We start from the raw sequence: 15,197 nt of genomic DNA on the forward strand, positions 1-15,197 counted from the left end.
CTGGGATTCTGTGGGAGTCTTCCCCATTGCCCAGTTATCCTGGTATTGGGGTGGGAATCTTCCAGGATTCCCAGGTTATCCTGGTATTGGGGTGGGAATCTTCCAGGATGCCCAGGTTATCCAGGTATTGGGGTGGGAATCTCTCACATTCCCAAGGTGTTAGGGTGGGAATCTTCCACATTTCCCAATTATCCAGGTATTAGGGTGGGAATCTTCCCCATTCCCAAGTTATCCTGGTATTAGGGTGGAAATCTTCCAGGATTCCCAGGTTATCCTGGTATTAGGGTGGGAATCTTCTATATTCCCAAGGTATTAGGAGGGAATCTTCCATGTTTCCCAGGTATTACAGTGGGAATCTTCCCCATTTCCAGGTTTCCCAGGTATTAGGGTGGGGATCTCCTACATTCCCCAATTATCCAGGTGTTAGGGTGGGAATCTTCCACATTCCCAAGTTATCCAGGTATTGAGGTGGGAATCTTCTCCATTTCCTAATTATCCAGGTATTGAGGTGGGAATCTTCCATGTTTTCCAGGTATTATGGTGGGAATCTTCCCCATTTTCAATGTTTCCCAGGTATTGAGGTGGGAATCTCCTACATTTCCCAATTATCCAGGTGTTAGGGTGGGAATCTTCCCCATTCCCAATTATCCAGATATCAGGGTGGGAATCTTCCCCATTTACGGGTTATCCCGGTGTTAGGGTGGGAATCTTCCACATTTCCTAATTATCCAGGTATTGGGGTGGGAATCTTCCACATTCCCAAGTTATCCAGGTATTAGGGTGGAAATCTCCCACATTTCCAGGTTATCCAGGAGTTGGGGTGGGAATCTTCCAGGTTTCCCAAATTACTGAGGTATTGAGGTGGGAATCTTCCACATTTCCCAGTTATTCAGGAGTTTGGATGGGAATCTTCCACATTCCCAAGGTGTTAGGGTGGGAATCTTTCACATTTCCCAATTATCCAGGTATTAGGATGGGAATCATCCATGTTGTCCAGGGATTAGGGTGGGAATTTCCCACATTTCCCAATTATCCAGGTATTGAGGTGGGAATCTTCCCCATTTCCAGGTTTCCCAGGTATTAGGGTGGGAATCTCCTACATTTCCCAATTATCCAGATGTTAGGGTGGGAATCTTCCCCATTCCCAAGTTATCCAGGTATTGGCTTGGGAATCTTCTCCATTTCCAGCTTATCCAGGTATTAGGGTGGGAATCTCCTACATTCCCAAATTATCCAGGTATTAGGGTGGGAATCTTCCACATTCCCAAGTTATCCCAGTGTTAGGGTGGGAATCTTCCACATTTCCAGGTTATCCAGGTATTGGGGTGGGAATCTTCCAGGTTTCCCAAGTCATTCTGGTATTAGGGTGGGAATCTTCCACATTTCCCAATTATTCAGGAGTTGGGGTGGGAATCTTCCACATTCCCAAGGTATTAGGGTGGGAATCTTCCAGGTTTCCCGAATTTTCCAGGTATTGGGGTGGGAATTTTCCCCATTCCTAAGTTATCCAGGCATTAGGGTGGGAATCTTCTCCATTCCCAAGGTATTAGGGTGGGAATCTTCCCCATTCCCAGTTTCCAGCCCCGAGGAATTGCCAGCCTTTGGTGAGCTGGGGTTTGAATTTAACACCCCTGCTCCTCCAGGGTTTTTGGCAATCCAGGGAATTCTCACTCCAGCTGTGGGTGCAGCACCAGGTTGGTTTCCCAGGTTGGTTTTCCAGGGTGGGAACATGTGCATCCCTTCCTGGTGTGGAATTCCTTAGGGATGTCCAGGGCTTTTCTGTTATCACCCAAAGCCTTTTTATCCACATGGATTTTATGCTTTTATTCCAGAGGCAATCCTGGAGTCCATACAGAAAGGGTGTGGATTGTGCTGCTCACGCCCTTCCCAAGCACTGCCTTTTCCAGGAGTTCAGTGGGAATTTTGATTTAAAATATTAAATTAGATATTTGTAACCTTTCTCCATACAGAAGGGGTGTGGACTGTGCTGCTCACAGCCTTCCCAAGCACTGCCTTTTCCAGGAGTTCAGTGGGAATTTGGCTGTAAAATATTAAATTAGATATTTGTAACCAGTGCAGCAGCTGGAATCCCTGCTGTGACCTCAGCTCCATGTCATGGAGAGAACCCCAAAATCCCGGAGCTGTCTGATGGAATGCTCACCTGGATTCCTGCACAGGGCATTCACAGGGATGTGCTGTGTGACAATCAACCTGCCCCAGTGCTGGGAATTAATTTTTCCCCTCCCTCCTGCTTCCTGTAGAACTTGGAATTTCATTTTTAGCTGGATGTTTATGGGCACTGTGTCCTTTTTATCCATAAAAATAAACACAGAGCCAGTCAGGTTTTTAGTGCTGGTTGCTGCTAACCAGATCATGGAAAGCTCTGGAAGAGCTTTGTGCTTTCCATGGAATGGTTGGGCTTGGGAGGACCTCAGAGGCTCCAGCCCTGCTCCATGGCAGAGAGCTTCCATTGAAATAGGGATTGGAAGAGGTAAAGAATTCAGGCAAGGCCAAAGCACAGCACTGTTGGTTGGGAGTTTTTCCCGATTTTTCCAGCCAGGATTAAAAATCAGGAAAATTCCTTGCTTAACCCATGGATATCAGCATGAGGAGGTTGTGAGGAGTTTTATTTTTGTTGGCACAGGAGAATTTGCAGTTCAGAGAAAGGAGCAGAGAATTGTGCTCGTTCCTGGATCAGGACAAAAGGAGGATTTCCATGGAGCTGCTCCTGGCCTGGGCAGTTTGTGTGCATGGAATGGGGCTGGGGGGAATCCTTGGGAAGGAGAGCAGGGAGAGGATGCTCCTGTCCTTGCCTGCAGAGCAGCTCTTCCATTTGGGAGGCTTGAGCCCCAGGACAGTGTGAAGGAAGGGATTGTTTCATTCCCAGTGTGCTCCCCACCCTCTCCACCCTTTCTTTGGTTTCCCCCAAAGTTCCAGGCAGGATTTAGGGTCGGGATCAGCGCTCGCTGCAGCTCAGCTCAGCAAAATGGATCCATGACCTGATTTCAACTTGTGGGAGCTGCAGAATGTAAATATTTGATGGAACTCCAGCTTCCCTTGGTAAATCTGCTCCAGCTCTTGCAGCTGAATCCTGCCAGGCTGTTCCTGAAATTCCCTTGGTAGCGTGGAGATGTTTGGAGCTCTCCCTCCTCCTGGAGGTGGTTCTGGCTTCAGCCTTGGGTTTGTGGAGGATCCCCCAGTCCAAGCAAGGCTGGGGTTGTGATTGTGTCCCAATTCCTGGGAAACAAGGGAGGGATTTCAGCCCCAGCTGGGCTCCGTGCTGCACTCACCTGGGGCTGCTCCTGCTTTGGGCAGGGAGGCCCCCAGTGCCTCTCCTGGGGTTCACATGAAGGTGGGGGAGGTTGGCAGCATTTAAATGGTTAAATGCGGATTTTTTCAGGCTTTTTTGGCTGCTCTGAATAGAAAACTTCCGTGTTTTTTGAGTCCTGGAAGGAGCTTTTTCCATGGATGGAGTCAATATCCCAGACATGAGTTTCTTCCCTGTTTTTATCCCTGTCAGAAGCAAGAGTTGCTGTTGGTTTAAAAGGATTCCTGCAGAATTCAGGGAAATTCCCACCTGGGCTGTGTTTGCTGGGATCTCTGGGATGGTGGCACAACAGGGAAAAGGAGGATTTATGGCAAATTCTCAATAAAAAAGGTGGCACAACAGGGAAAAGGAGGATTTATGGCAAATTCTCAATCCAAAAAAATGACAGAACAGAGAAAATGAGGATTTATGGTAAATTCTCAATAAAAAGGTGGCACAACAGGGAAAAGGAGAATTTATGGCAAATTCTCAATAAAAAGGTGGCACAACAGGGAAAAGGAGAATTTATTGCAAATTCTCAATCCAAAAAGATGACAGAACAGAGAAAAGGAGAATTTATGGCAAATTCTCAATTCAGAAAGGTGGCACAACATAGAAAAGGAGAATTTATGGCAAATTCTCAATTCAGAAAGGTGGCACAGCAGGGAAAAGGAGAATTTATGGCAAATTCTCAATCCAAAAAGATGACAGAACAGAGAAAAGGAGAATTTATGGCAAATTCTCAATTCAGAAAGGTGGCACAACATAGAAAAGGAGAATTTATGGCAAATTCTCAATTCAGAAAGGTGGCACAGCAGGGAAAAGGAGAATTTATGGCAAATTCTCAATAAAAAGGTGGCACAACAGGGAAAAGGAGGATTTATTGCAAATTCTCAATAAAAAGGTGGCACAACAGGGAAAAGGAGGATTTATGGTGAATTCTCAATTCAGAAAGGTGGCACAACATAGAAAAGGAGAATTTATGGCGAATTCTCAATAAAAAGGTGGCACAACAGGGAAAATGAGGATTTATGGTGAATTCTCAATCCAAAAAGCAACTCCAGGTTTTGGAAGCAGCTTTTCCTGGTTGGAGCCCCCCCTGTGGGCAGATCCCAGGTGATTTATCCAAGCCAGGAATGCAGGAATTCATTCCCCCCTGATCCATGTTCAGTTTGTCCCACATCCGGATATTTGGGTTCCCCTGTTGAGGAGTTTGGGATCCTGGGTTCTGCAGTCGCTCTCAGCCATCATTGGAAACTTTTATTTTTTTGGATGGATGTGCTTTGCTTCCCCACAGGCTGGGGATGGTGCATAATCCCATTGATGTGTTTTATTTTATCATTATTTATGGGATAAAAAAGAGTGTTTGGGGCTTCCAAATGTCCTGAACTTGGGGTTGAAGTTGGCAGCTGGAAAACAAAATTTATCTTTTGATTCACGTGTTGGGGACATTGTAAGGCTTGAAACCATTTTCAAATTTTTATTCTGAATATATTTTTTTATTTAAAAAAATTCAAAATAAATTTATTTAGTTTTGATTTCAAAATTTATTTTATTTATCTCACAATTTAATTTGCAACTCAAAATCCCTCTCAAATCCAGAAATCTGAAATGTGGACAAAGCCACATCAAGCTCCCTCCTCCTAAACTTGTTTTTTAGGAGACCAGAGGCACCAACAGGAGAATTAATTGCTGTATTGATGGAAAATTTCAATTATTGCCTCCCTGGCTCATAACTGTAGAGTAATGTTGTGATACCAAGCTCATAGAAAATCTCTGTTGGGAAAAATATATTGATATATATATTAAAATATTATAAATAAATAAATAAATAATATTATAATATATAATATTATAATATTATATATAATATGCATTATAATATTATAATTACTATATATTATATATATTATATATTATAATATATAATATATATTATATTTATATATATGTGTGTGTATATATATATATATATATAATATATAGAAAATAGATATAAAATATATTTTAAAATTCAAATGTTGGGCTAAAATTTGTGTTCAGATTGGCCCTTCTAAGCCCAGATCATCAAATGGGGGAGCTCCCCTGGGCTCCTGGACAGGAATTTTCAGGATCCAACAAAATCTTTGTGGTTGCACTGCAGACTTTTCCTGAATTTCCTGACTTCAGGATTCCCTGGAATGTGAGGGAATGGACCCAGGGTGGGAATGGTGCCTGCTTATTTTAAAGGTTATTTATGGCTGGGATGGCTTTGGCTCCTTGGTCTATAAATTCCAGACTTCTCATGTAAAAAAAATTATATTTTTGGGGGTTTTTCTGCTCATTTCCCTCTGTTTCTCCTTGCAGGATTCATGAATAAAATCTTCCATCCCAACATTGACGAGGCGTGAGTAAATCCTTCCTTCATCTTTGTGGAAAATCCTGCAAAATCTCAACTATTTCCCCACCATTTCCTGCCTGTGTGGAGCCTCCCTGGCAGTACAATTCCAGTTTATTTTCTGCTGGGCAGAGTGGGAAGATGGAGGTGGTTAAAGGCCATAAATAGGAATCAATCAGGGCTTACCCCAGGCCCCGGGGAAGGGGCTGGCGAGGAGTTTTTCAATGCCCAGAGTGTTTTGCAGTGTTAATTCCATTTTCTCCGTGTGTTCCAGGTCAGGAACTGTATGTCTAGATGTAATCAATCAAACCTGGACAGCTCTCTACGGTGAGTTGGGCATTTCCCTCTGCCACTGATGATTTCTGACCACTTTTTGGAGGTTTTTTGCCTTTGATTTTGGGTTTTTTTACTGAATTTGAAACTCCTCCCCGAGCCAAGATCTCGAGAAAAATAAGATTTTTTTACAGGTTAGGAGGAGGTGTTGCCTCTGATGCTGCAGAGTGGTTTCCATGGGCTCATTTCTGGTTAAAAATCTGCTTTTTAGGGATAAACAGGTCAATTTAAAAACCAAATCGATTTAAAATACAACTTAGAGAAAGCTGGAACTGTTAGGAGGAGCACAGCTGAGTCTCTGTTTAAAAATGGGAATTTCAGATATTCCAGGTACACTCTGTGGAAGAAATCCAGGGGAATGTGGGCATCAAATCCTTCAGGTTCTTCCCTGGAAAACTGATTTTAGCTGGAATTCCTCGTTGGAACTCTGGAGTTGCCATGTGGTGGAGGATGAGGATCACAGCATGGATTTGTTGTGGGAGATCAGCTCCCCCACAAAAAGGATAACAAGGAATAATTCCAGTGGTTTTGTGCTCCAGCATTCCAGGGCCTGCCTTGGAGCTGCAGGGGGACACTGGGCTTAATTCCCTCTAAAATCAATCCAAGATTCCAGCAGCACCTCACAAAGAAATGGAAAAGGAGGAATAATTCCTCTCCTTTTTGCATTTAAAAAAGGAATTTTTCAATTCCTTTGAGGCAGAGCTGGCAGAGGATCTGGGTGAGAGAATTCCAGCAGCAACCAAGGTGGGAGAAACCTGGAATATGCACCAAAAAAATTCCTGAGCACCTCTTGGTTCAATTCCTGCTCCTTCCTCAGTGCTGGGGCTGAAATTCCTGCACAACCAGCTGGAAAACAAAATTTATCTTTTGGTTCAGGTGTGGGGCACCTCCTTCAGGAAAACCTCATTTTCCTGGGTGTCCTGTGAGCCCCAAGGGATTCCAGGGCTCCCTCATCCTCAGGAGCCCTCAGCGGCCACAGAGAGGCTCCTGAGCCAAGGGGAGGCACCTGGCACCAATTTCACCAACTCAAATCAGCTTTTTGCTGCCAGGGCCCAAATTCAGTCCCTGGGAATTGCAGCTGCCAAGGGCCAGGCAGTGCCAGGGCAGGGAATACCCACCCAGGGCACTCCTGCTGCTTCCTGGGATCCTTCTGGGGTTCAGATCCAGGGAATACCCACCCAGGGCACTCCTGCTGCTTCCTGGGGTCCTTTTGGGGTTCAGATCCAGGGAATACCCACCCAGAGCATTCCTGCTGCTTCCTGGGGTCCCTTTTGGGGTTCACATCCAGGGAATACCCACCCAGGGCACTCCTGCTGCTTCCTGGGGTCCCTTTTGGGGTTCAGACCCAGGGAATACCCACCCAGGGCACTCCTGCTGCTTCCTGGGGTCCCTTTTGGGGTTCACATCCAGGGAATACCCACCCAGGGCACTCCTGCTGCTTCCTGGGGTCCTTTTGGGGTTCACATCCAGGGAATATCCACCCAGAGCATTCCTGCTGCTTCCTGGGATCCTTTTGGGGTTCAGACCCAGGGAATACCCACCCAGGGCACTCCTGCTGCTTCCTGGGGTCCCTTTTGGGGTTCAGATCCTTTCTCCAGGTGCTGCTGTGCTCCATCCCAGGAGCTCCTCTCAAACCTGGGCACCTCATCCAGAGCTGGAGCCTGGAATTCTGTGGCTGCATCCCAGAGCTGGAGGAGCTCTTGCACAGGGAGAGCACCTGGAGATCTCCTTCCCCTTTGGTGGGGAACTTTTTGGGACGTTGAGGGCTCTGGGCATTGAATTCAGCAGCTCTGGGGTGGCTCAGGAATGGGCTCCAGCTTTTTTCCAGGAGCAGGGACAGGTGGAGATGCTCACCCACAGGATTTTCCTGGCACAAGGAACCAGAGACAGATCCAAGATTTCTGGAACGTTCCCACAGGAATCCCCCAGAGCAGGAGCATTTCCAAGGAGGGATGATGGCCCAGGGCTGGCTCCTGCCCTCCCCAGCTCTGCAATGGGAGTTGGTGCTTCCCAAGAGGGGTTTGTGCATCCCCGGGCACCCTGGGCAGTTTCCTGCTCTGCATTGTTTGGTGACAGATTCCTGGGGGCTCTGCACATTCCCTCAATTGATGGATTTTTAGTGCTGGTTGCTGCTAACCAGATCATGGAAAGCTCTGGAAGAACTTTGTGTTTTCCACACAATCATGGAATGGTTTGGGTTGGAAGGGCCTCAGAGGCTGAGCTCCAGCCCTGCTCCATGGCAGAGAGCTTCCATTGAAATAGGGATTGGAAGAGGTAAAGAATTCAGGCAAGGCCAAAGCACAGCACTGTTGGTTGGGACTTTTTCCCGATTTTTCCAGCCAGGATGAAAAATCAGGAAAATTCCATCCCCTTCCTTGCTTAACCCATGGATATCAGCATGAGGAGATTGTGAGGAGTTTTATTTTTGTTGGCACAGGAGAATTTGCAGTTCAGAGAAAGGAGCAGAGAATTGTGCTCGTTCCTGGATCAGGACAAAAGGAGGATTTCCATGGAGCTGCTCCTGGCCTGGGCAGTTTGTGTGCATGGAATGGGGCTGGGGGGAATCCTTGGGAAGGAGAGCAGGGAGAGGATGCTCCTGTCCTTGCCTGCAGAGCAGCTCTTCCATTTGGGAGGCTTGAGCCCCAGGACAGTGTGAAGGAAGGGATTGTTTCATTCCCAGCGTGTTCCCCACCCTCTCCACCCTTTCCTTGGTTTTCCCCAAAGTTCCAGGCAGGATTTAGGGTCGGGATCAGCACCATCCCCTCCTTGCTGAACCCATGGCTATCAGCATGTGTGTGTGGGGATGAGGAGTTTGTGAGGAGCTGGAGCTGCAGCATCAGCTTTATTTTCATTTTTGATTCCATCAGCCTTTATTTTCACTTTTGATTCCATCAACCTTTATTTTCAGTTTTGATTCCATCAACCTTTATTTTCAGTTTTGATTTTCCTCCCTTTATTCCCCCTCATTCCCAGAGTGTTTCCCTTGGAGTTTGTGCTGCTGTCTGGGTGTTCAGGGTGGTTTTTTGGGCTGGCCCTGCCTTGGGGACACTGACACCAAGGTTGTGTTTGCCTTGCAGATCTCACCAATATTTTTGAGTCGTTCCTGCCCCAGCTGCTGGCCTATCCCAACCCCATAGATCCTCTCAATGGGGACGCTGCAGCCATGTACCTCCACCGACCAGAAGAGTACAAACAGAAAATTAAAGGTGAGGCCTAATTAGCGGAGTTAATTGGGATTCCATCCCGAGGCAATGATGGCTCTTGGCTGCAGGTTCTGCCTGGCTTTTCCCCTTCCATGGGATGATGTGAAGGAGGGAGGGGTCAGGAATTGGGAAAGCTCAGGTATCCCAAAAGCTGGGATCAGCTCTGCCACATCACCCAGGAGTGGTTAAACCTGGAGTCACTGTTCTGGTGTGAAATGCCCTGATTTTTGAGGGTAGAACTCTCAAAATTTGATGGAAATTGTGAATTATTCAGCCTCCCTTGGCTGATTCCTCTGACAGGATTGTGGAGACTTCCCTGCAGATCTGCCCTGCTCAGTATCCCAAAGTCCATTCCCTGCTTTTTTATACCAGGGAAGGGCAAAACAATTGCAACCAGAAAAATAATCTGTCAGATAGAATCTCCAGTGTCAGCACTGAGAGTCCTCCAGGCTTTCATGAAAACAGAACCCAAAAATACCCTTGGAAAAAAGCCAGAAAAACCAGATTTCACCAGAGGAAGCTCTGAGGACATCCCTGGGGATGAAGGGAGAACCTGCTCCCTCATTCCCACCCCTGCAGCCAGGTACAGATGATCTGGAAGGAGTTGGGAGTGCTTGGAACGCATTCCATAAATCCCAGAGCCCTGAGTGCAGCAGCTCCTGCCAGGATTGCGTGACAAGGGTGGGATGGAGCTAAAACTCTGCCATCCCCTGTTCTAAAAAAGAACCTTGGGCACGTTCAAAGTGCTGCAGAGGAGCCTGGCAGCCCCTGTGCTCTGGGAGTGCAAATCCAATGTTTTATTTATTGCTGCTGCTCCTGCTGTTTTCATCTCTGGGAGCACAGGGATTGTTCCTGGTGCTCTGGGGAGGGGGGCACAGGCACAGAGGTGTGCCCCAAAATGTGTCATTCCTTTTCTTCTCTGCCTCCTCTCTGGAAGATTTCTTAGGGGATCTCCTTTGGGAGGGTGAGGAACAGCTGGAGGATGTCCAGGCTGAGTTTTTGTGGGAGCTCAGGACATGTCTGGGTCACTTGTGCCAGCCCAGGTGTCTGGAGTTGCAGTGGGGTCCCTTGGAACACCAGGGCTGTGAGCACAGCTCCTTCCTGCTGCTCCAGGCTCTGGGACACAGGAACCCAGTGGGCTTTTCCTGGGAGGAATTGGTGCCATGAGGCTTCCCCTTCCTGAGCACCCTTCTGTGCGAGATGCTCTGGCACTATTTAGATATTTTGGGGTTTTTTTTTCCTTGATGGACTGAAAATCCCCACACAAATCCCAATCAATGTCCCACTCATCATGGAAACTCCCTGGAAATTTCACTTTTCCTGGGTTAAACCTCCCAAAAAACCCAGCCCAGGAGCTTTCCTGGCTATAAAAAAGTGGCATGTGAAGCTTGAAGGGCTCTGAGTTTTAGCTTGGGCTGGAGGAGGCACAGCCTGCAGGTGGGAATGTCCCCTGGAGCAGCCAGGGAGGAGGTGCTGGTGGCCTCCAGTCCTGCCTGGGGCCTGCAGCTCCCAGAGCTGCTCCAGCCAGAGCCCGGGGGGGTTTGGAATAACCCCAGAGGGAATTCCAGAGGTTCCCACAAAGGGGGAGTGTGCCAGGAATAACAGCAGCTCCCTTGGGATTCCCCCTTTTCCAGAGGGAGATGAGTTCTGGGAAAGCTCTGGGGAGGGAGCAGCCAGCTCCAGGATGTGCCACAGAGCCCGGGAATGGTTTGGCTCTGAAGGGACCTCAAAGAGCACCCAAATCCCAGGGAATCCCCCCCAGCCCAGGCTGCTCCAAGCCCTGGGACATTGCTGAGGGTGGGGCAGCCACAGCTGCTGCTCTGGGCAATGGGATAATTTGGAATTTATGTACTTGGAGGATTTATCAGTATTAATTTTTGTGAAAATTTATCCTATTCCATGAGAATTTTCATCGTTTTTATTCAGTTGTGTTTTACATTATCAATTTTACAAGAAGTCATTTATCTGATTTATCAAATACGCCATTTATAATTTATGTACTTGTATGATTTAACAGTATTAATTTTTGTGATAATTTATCCTATTTCATGATCATTTTAATAGTTTTTATTTATTTATATGTATTTTATATATTTTTTCAATTTTATTTTTATTTATTTTTATTATGTAAAACAGTTGTATTTTACAAGAAGTCATTTATCTGATTTATCAAACACGCCATTTATAATTTATATATTACATGATTTATCAGTATTAATTTTTGTGATAATTTATCCTATTTCATGATAATTTTAATAATTTTTATTTATTTATATATATATTTATATGTTTTTTATTTTATTTTATTTATTTTTATTATGTAAAATAGTTGTATTTTACATTATCAATTCTACAAGAAGTCATTTATCTGATTTATCAAACATGCCATTTATAATTTATATACTTACATGATTTATCAGTGTTAATTTTTGTGATAATTTATGGTCATTTATCCTATTTCATGATAATTTTATTCACAATTATATTTTACAACATAAATATATACATATATTATAAAAATATATATATTTATATATATTTAAATATATATAAATATATTTTTATATATTTTTTCTTTTATATATTTATTTTACAACAATTCTATAAGAGATCTTTTCTCTGATTTATCAAACATGCCATTTATAATTTATATATTACATGATTTATCAGTATTAATTTTTGTGATAATTTATGGTAATTTATCTGATTTCATTATAATTTTTATTCACAATTATATTTTACAACATAAATATATACATATATTATATAAAAATATATATTTATATATATTTAAATATGTATTTATATATTTATCTTTTTATACATACATTTTCTTTTATATATATATTTTACAACAATTCTATAAGAAATCTTTTCTCTGATTTATCAAACGTGCCATTTATAATTCATATACTTAAATGATCACAAAAATGAATACTGATAAATCATGTATGGTCATTTATCCTATTTCATGATAATTTTTATTCACAATTATATTTTACAACATAAATATATATTTTTATACATAAATATGTATTTTTCTATTTAAATATCTATTATATATTTTAATACATATATTTTCTTTTATAAATATATATATTTTACACCAATTCCATAAGGAATCATTTCTCTGATTTCTCAAATATCCCGCAGCTGTTGATTACCTATCCCTGAACATCCCATTTTTTGCTTTTTTTCCTCTGCCATCCAGAATACATCCAGAAATATGCAACAGAAGAAGCACTAAAAGAACAGGAAGAAGGCACCGGGGACAGCTCATCCGAGAGCTCCATGTCTGACTTCTCTGAAGATGAGGCTCAGGACATGGAGTTGTAGTAGAGGAGGCCACCTGCTTTTCAGAGAGACTCTAATTTCCTAACCATGAGAAGCAGACTATAATATTCATATTTAAACAAAGCAATTTTTTTTATTACTAAACAAGGTTTTTATGAATTCTAGCATTGAGCTATATATATATATTTATATATATGTGTGTGTTTATATATAAATATATATATATCATCCTTTAGGTCTTGGTTTTCTCGGTCATGTCCCGGTTCCCGAGGTGCATTAGAGCATTCCCAACATTCCATTCTGGTAGCAATATGCAGGATGCATGCCTTGAGATTTTCCATTTGGCCAAGCCAGCTTTGGTGTGCTACCAAACAGCTGCCCTGGGAGGGGGGGAGTTAGCAAAAAAACCCCAAAAATCCGAACAAAAGGTAGAGAAAAGAGACGGATTTGCTGTGGGATTTGCTGTTTCCGCCTGAGATGCCGGTGGTGTTCCCTCCAGGTCCAAACCCTCGGGGCTGTAGGGATGGAAGGGGATGGAAGGGGCTCCTCCAGGCCGTGTTTGGCCGTGAGCAGGAGGGGCTGAGCCCCGGAGCGGCGCCGTGCAGAGGCCTGGAGGGGCCCGGAGCACACGGGACTCGCTGGGACGGAATTCAGCCGCGGCTCCTCCCTGCGCTCCCGAACCGCGGGACGGAGCTGCCTGCGGGGCCTCTGGAGGAGCTGGGGCTGTTCCTGCTCCGCCCGGGAGGGAAGAACCACCCAGAACCACCCAGAACCAGCCAGAACCAGCCACGGACGAGGAGGAGGAAGCTCCTGGAGCTGGGATGCACCTGGAGCCCGGCTCCTGCTCTGCCCCGCTCTGGAACCCGCTGCCCTTCCACGGCTCCCACTTGGCTTTGGCATTTTGGGGTTTTTTTTCTTCCTTTCTTTTCCCCCCCTCCTCTTTTGCTGGAAGTGTGGTTCAGACACCTGACAGACGCTGGCTGTGTCCTGGGAATTCTCCTCTGACCAGATGGATTGGCCTTGCCAGAGCTTCAGCTCCTCCACGGAATTGTCCCGTTGGCCCAAGTCCACGAATCCATCGGCACCGATTTTGATTTTCCTTTTTTGGTCTTTTTTTTTTCCTCTTTTTAAATCTTTCTTTCCTCCCCCTTCTGCACCAGCTTGGTTCCCATCTGCTTGTGTGTGTACAACAGGATAAAAATTCCTTAAGAGTTAACAAAGAAAATTATCTAGAAAAAAAAAAAACCCACACAAAATTTGAGCTGAATAAAAAAAAAAGCCTAAAAAGCACCAATTGAGGAAGCAAATGAATTCGCTCTTTGGTTTTTTTTTTTGTTGGTTGGTTTGGTTTTCTTTTTTGGTTTTTTGGGTTTTTTTGGTTTTTTGGGGTTTTTTTCCAGGATGTTTGGGAATTGGAATGTTGGATTTCTCCTGGTGTCTTGCAGCAAACTGAGAGATTTTTTTTTTATTTTTGCTGTTGTTCCTAGAAATCTGATAAGTAAATGTCTCCTTGGGATACTTGAATTGGGATAATTGTGCATCGGAGCTTCAAGCTGAGATGAATTTTTAAAGCTGAATGTTACCTGCTGTTTTCTTTTGGGGATTTTTGGAGGGGTTTGGACAAGATCTTTTCATTTGTGATGCGACCTGCAGGAAGAAATCAACCCACCCTGAGCGGCTCTGGAGCAGAGTGTTGAATGTCAGACTGGTACATTTGCATTTCCCCAGAATTCTTGGGCTTCGTTTCCTTTTCCTTTCGAGACTCCACCGAGCTGGGGCTGGGACACCCCAACCCCACCTCAGATTCATAAAGCACAATCAGTTCCTTTTATTTCTGTTGCTTTTGGGGGAGAAAACAAAAACTCCATCAAGTCCCACTTGGCTTTGGCATGAATTTCCTTAATAAAAAACCTACCATGAATTTCCTTTCTGTTAATTCCGGGCACGAAGCGAAGGTTTTCCCTCTCCTCCTCCTCCTCCTCCTCCTCCTCCTCCCCATCCTCTCCCAGCAGTGGTGTAGGGCTGTGGCTAGTACTGTGCTGAAGTTCTCTATCTAGCATTTGTGGCTTGTTGGAGGGTAATATTAATTATTTAACATGTAATGATGTAATTAACTCTTATCTAGCACGTTGTTTGCTCATTAATTTGGGGAGGGAGGGGCCACGTTTAACTCGCTTTCCTGCTGCCCTGGCAGTTTTGCTTGTGCTATAAACCTTTACTTGTAGGTGCTACTTAGGAGTAGAGTCAAGTGCTGGGTGGTGATTTCAGTTTAAAAAGCTTCAAAAAACGAGAAAAAAACACAAAAAACAGAACAAAAAAGAAAAAAAAAAAGGCAACCAAAAAAAAAAAAAGAAATCACAATAAAAATTTGTATTTTTTCAATATTGTATAAAAATAGTGTTCTAATTCCCTCACCCCCTTCCCTTGCAGAGTTTTTCATCTCCATCATTCCCCTGACGTGGATTTAGGGCATCCAACTGCTGGATGGGAAACACTAAGCTGGGATTCCCAAAAAAAACCCCAAAAATTGGGAAAGCACAGCTGGCTGTGAGACACCACGGGATGGGTTCACTGAGCTCTTCCACGCTGGTGGCTCAGCCCCAAAAATGCCCATTCCCAGCCCTTGCCAGGCTGAGACCAAGCCCAGCTTTTGTCCTGGGAGGAGAAAGCAGCTGCCAAAGTG

General features: G+C 44.5%; 1 protein-coding gene and 1 long non-coding RNA gene across 3 annotated transcripts in view; both read left to right on the plus strand.

The window, feature by feature from the left end:
- The window catches only part of UBE2H (ubiquitin conjugating enzyme E2 H), a 55,165-nt gene extending 40,730 nt beyond the window's left edge, over positions 1–14,435 (plus strand). For both annotated transcript variants that reach the window (XM_054631116.2, XM_077179318.1), the window contains exons 4-7: positions 5,654–5,693; positions 5,959–6,011; positions 9,095–9,223; positions 12,432–14,435. In XM_054631116.2, coding sequence (XP_054487091.1) covers positions 5,654–5,693; positions 5,959–6,011; positions 9,095–9,223; positions 12,432–12,556 — 347 coding nt within the window. In that variant the 3' untranslated portion in view covers positions 12,557–14,435. The remainder of the gene's footprint in view (positions 1–5,653; positions 5,694–5,958; positions 6,012–9,094; positions 9,224–12,431) is intronic.
- LOC143694178 (uncharacterized) lies at positions 909–5,096 on the plus strand. Its single transcript, XR_013182527.1, has 2 exons — positions 909–3,608; positions 3,808–5,096. It is a non-coding gene; the product is annotated as an uncharacterized LOC143694178 (long non-coding RNA).
- Positions 14,436–15,197: the final 762 nt, after the last annotated feature.

This window comes from Agelaius phoeniceus, chromosome 5 (genome assembly GCF_051311805.1).
Source record: "Agelaius phoeniceus isolate bAgePho1 chromosome 5, bAgePho1.hap1, whole genome shotgun sequence".
NCBI lineage: Eukaryota > Metazoa > Chordata > Aves > Passeriformes > Icteridae > Agelaius > Agelaius phoeniceus.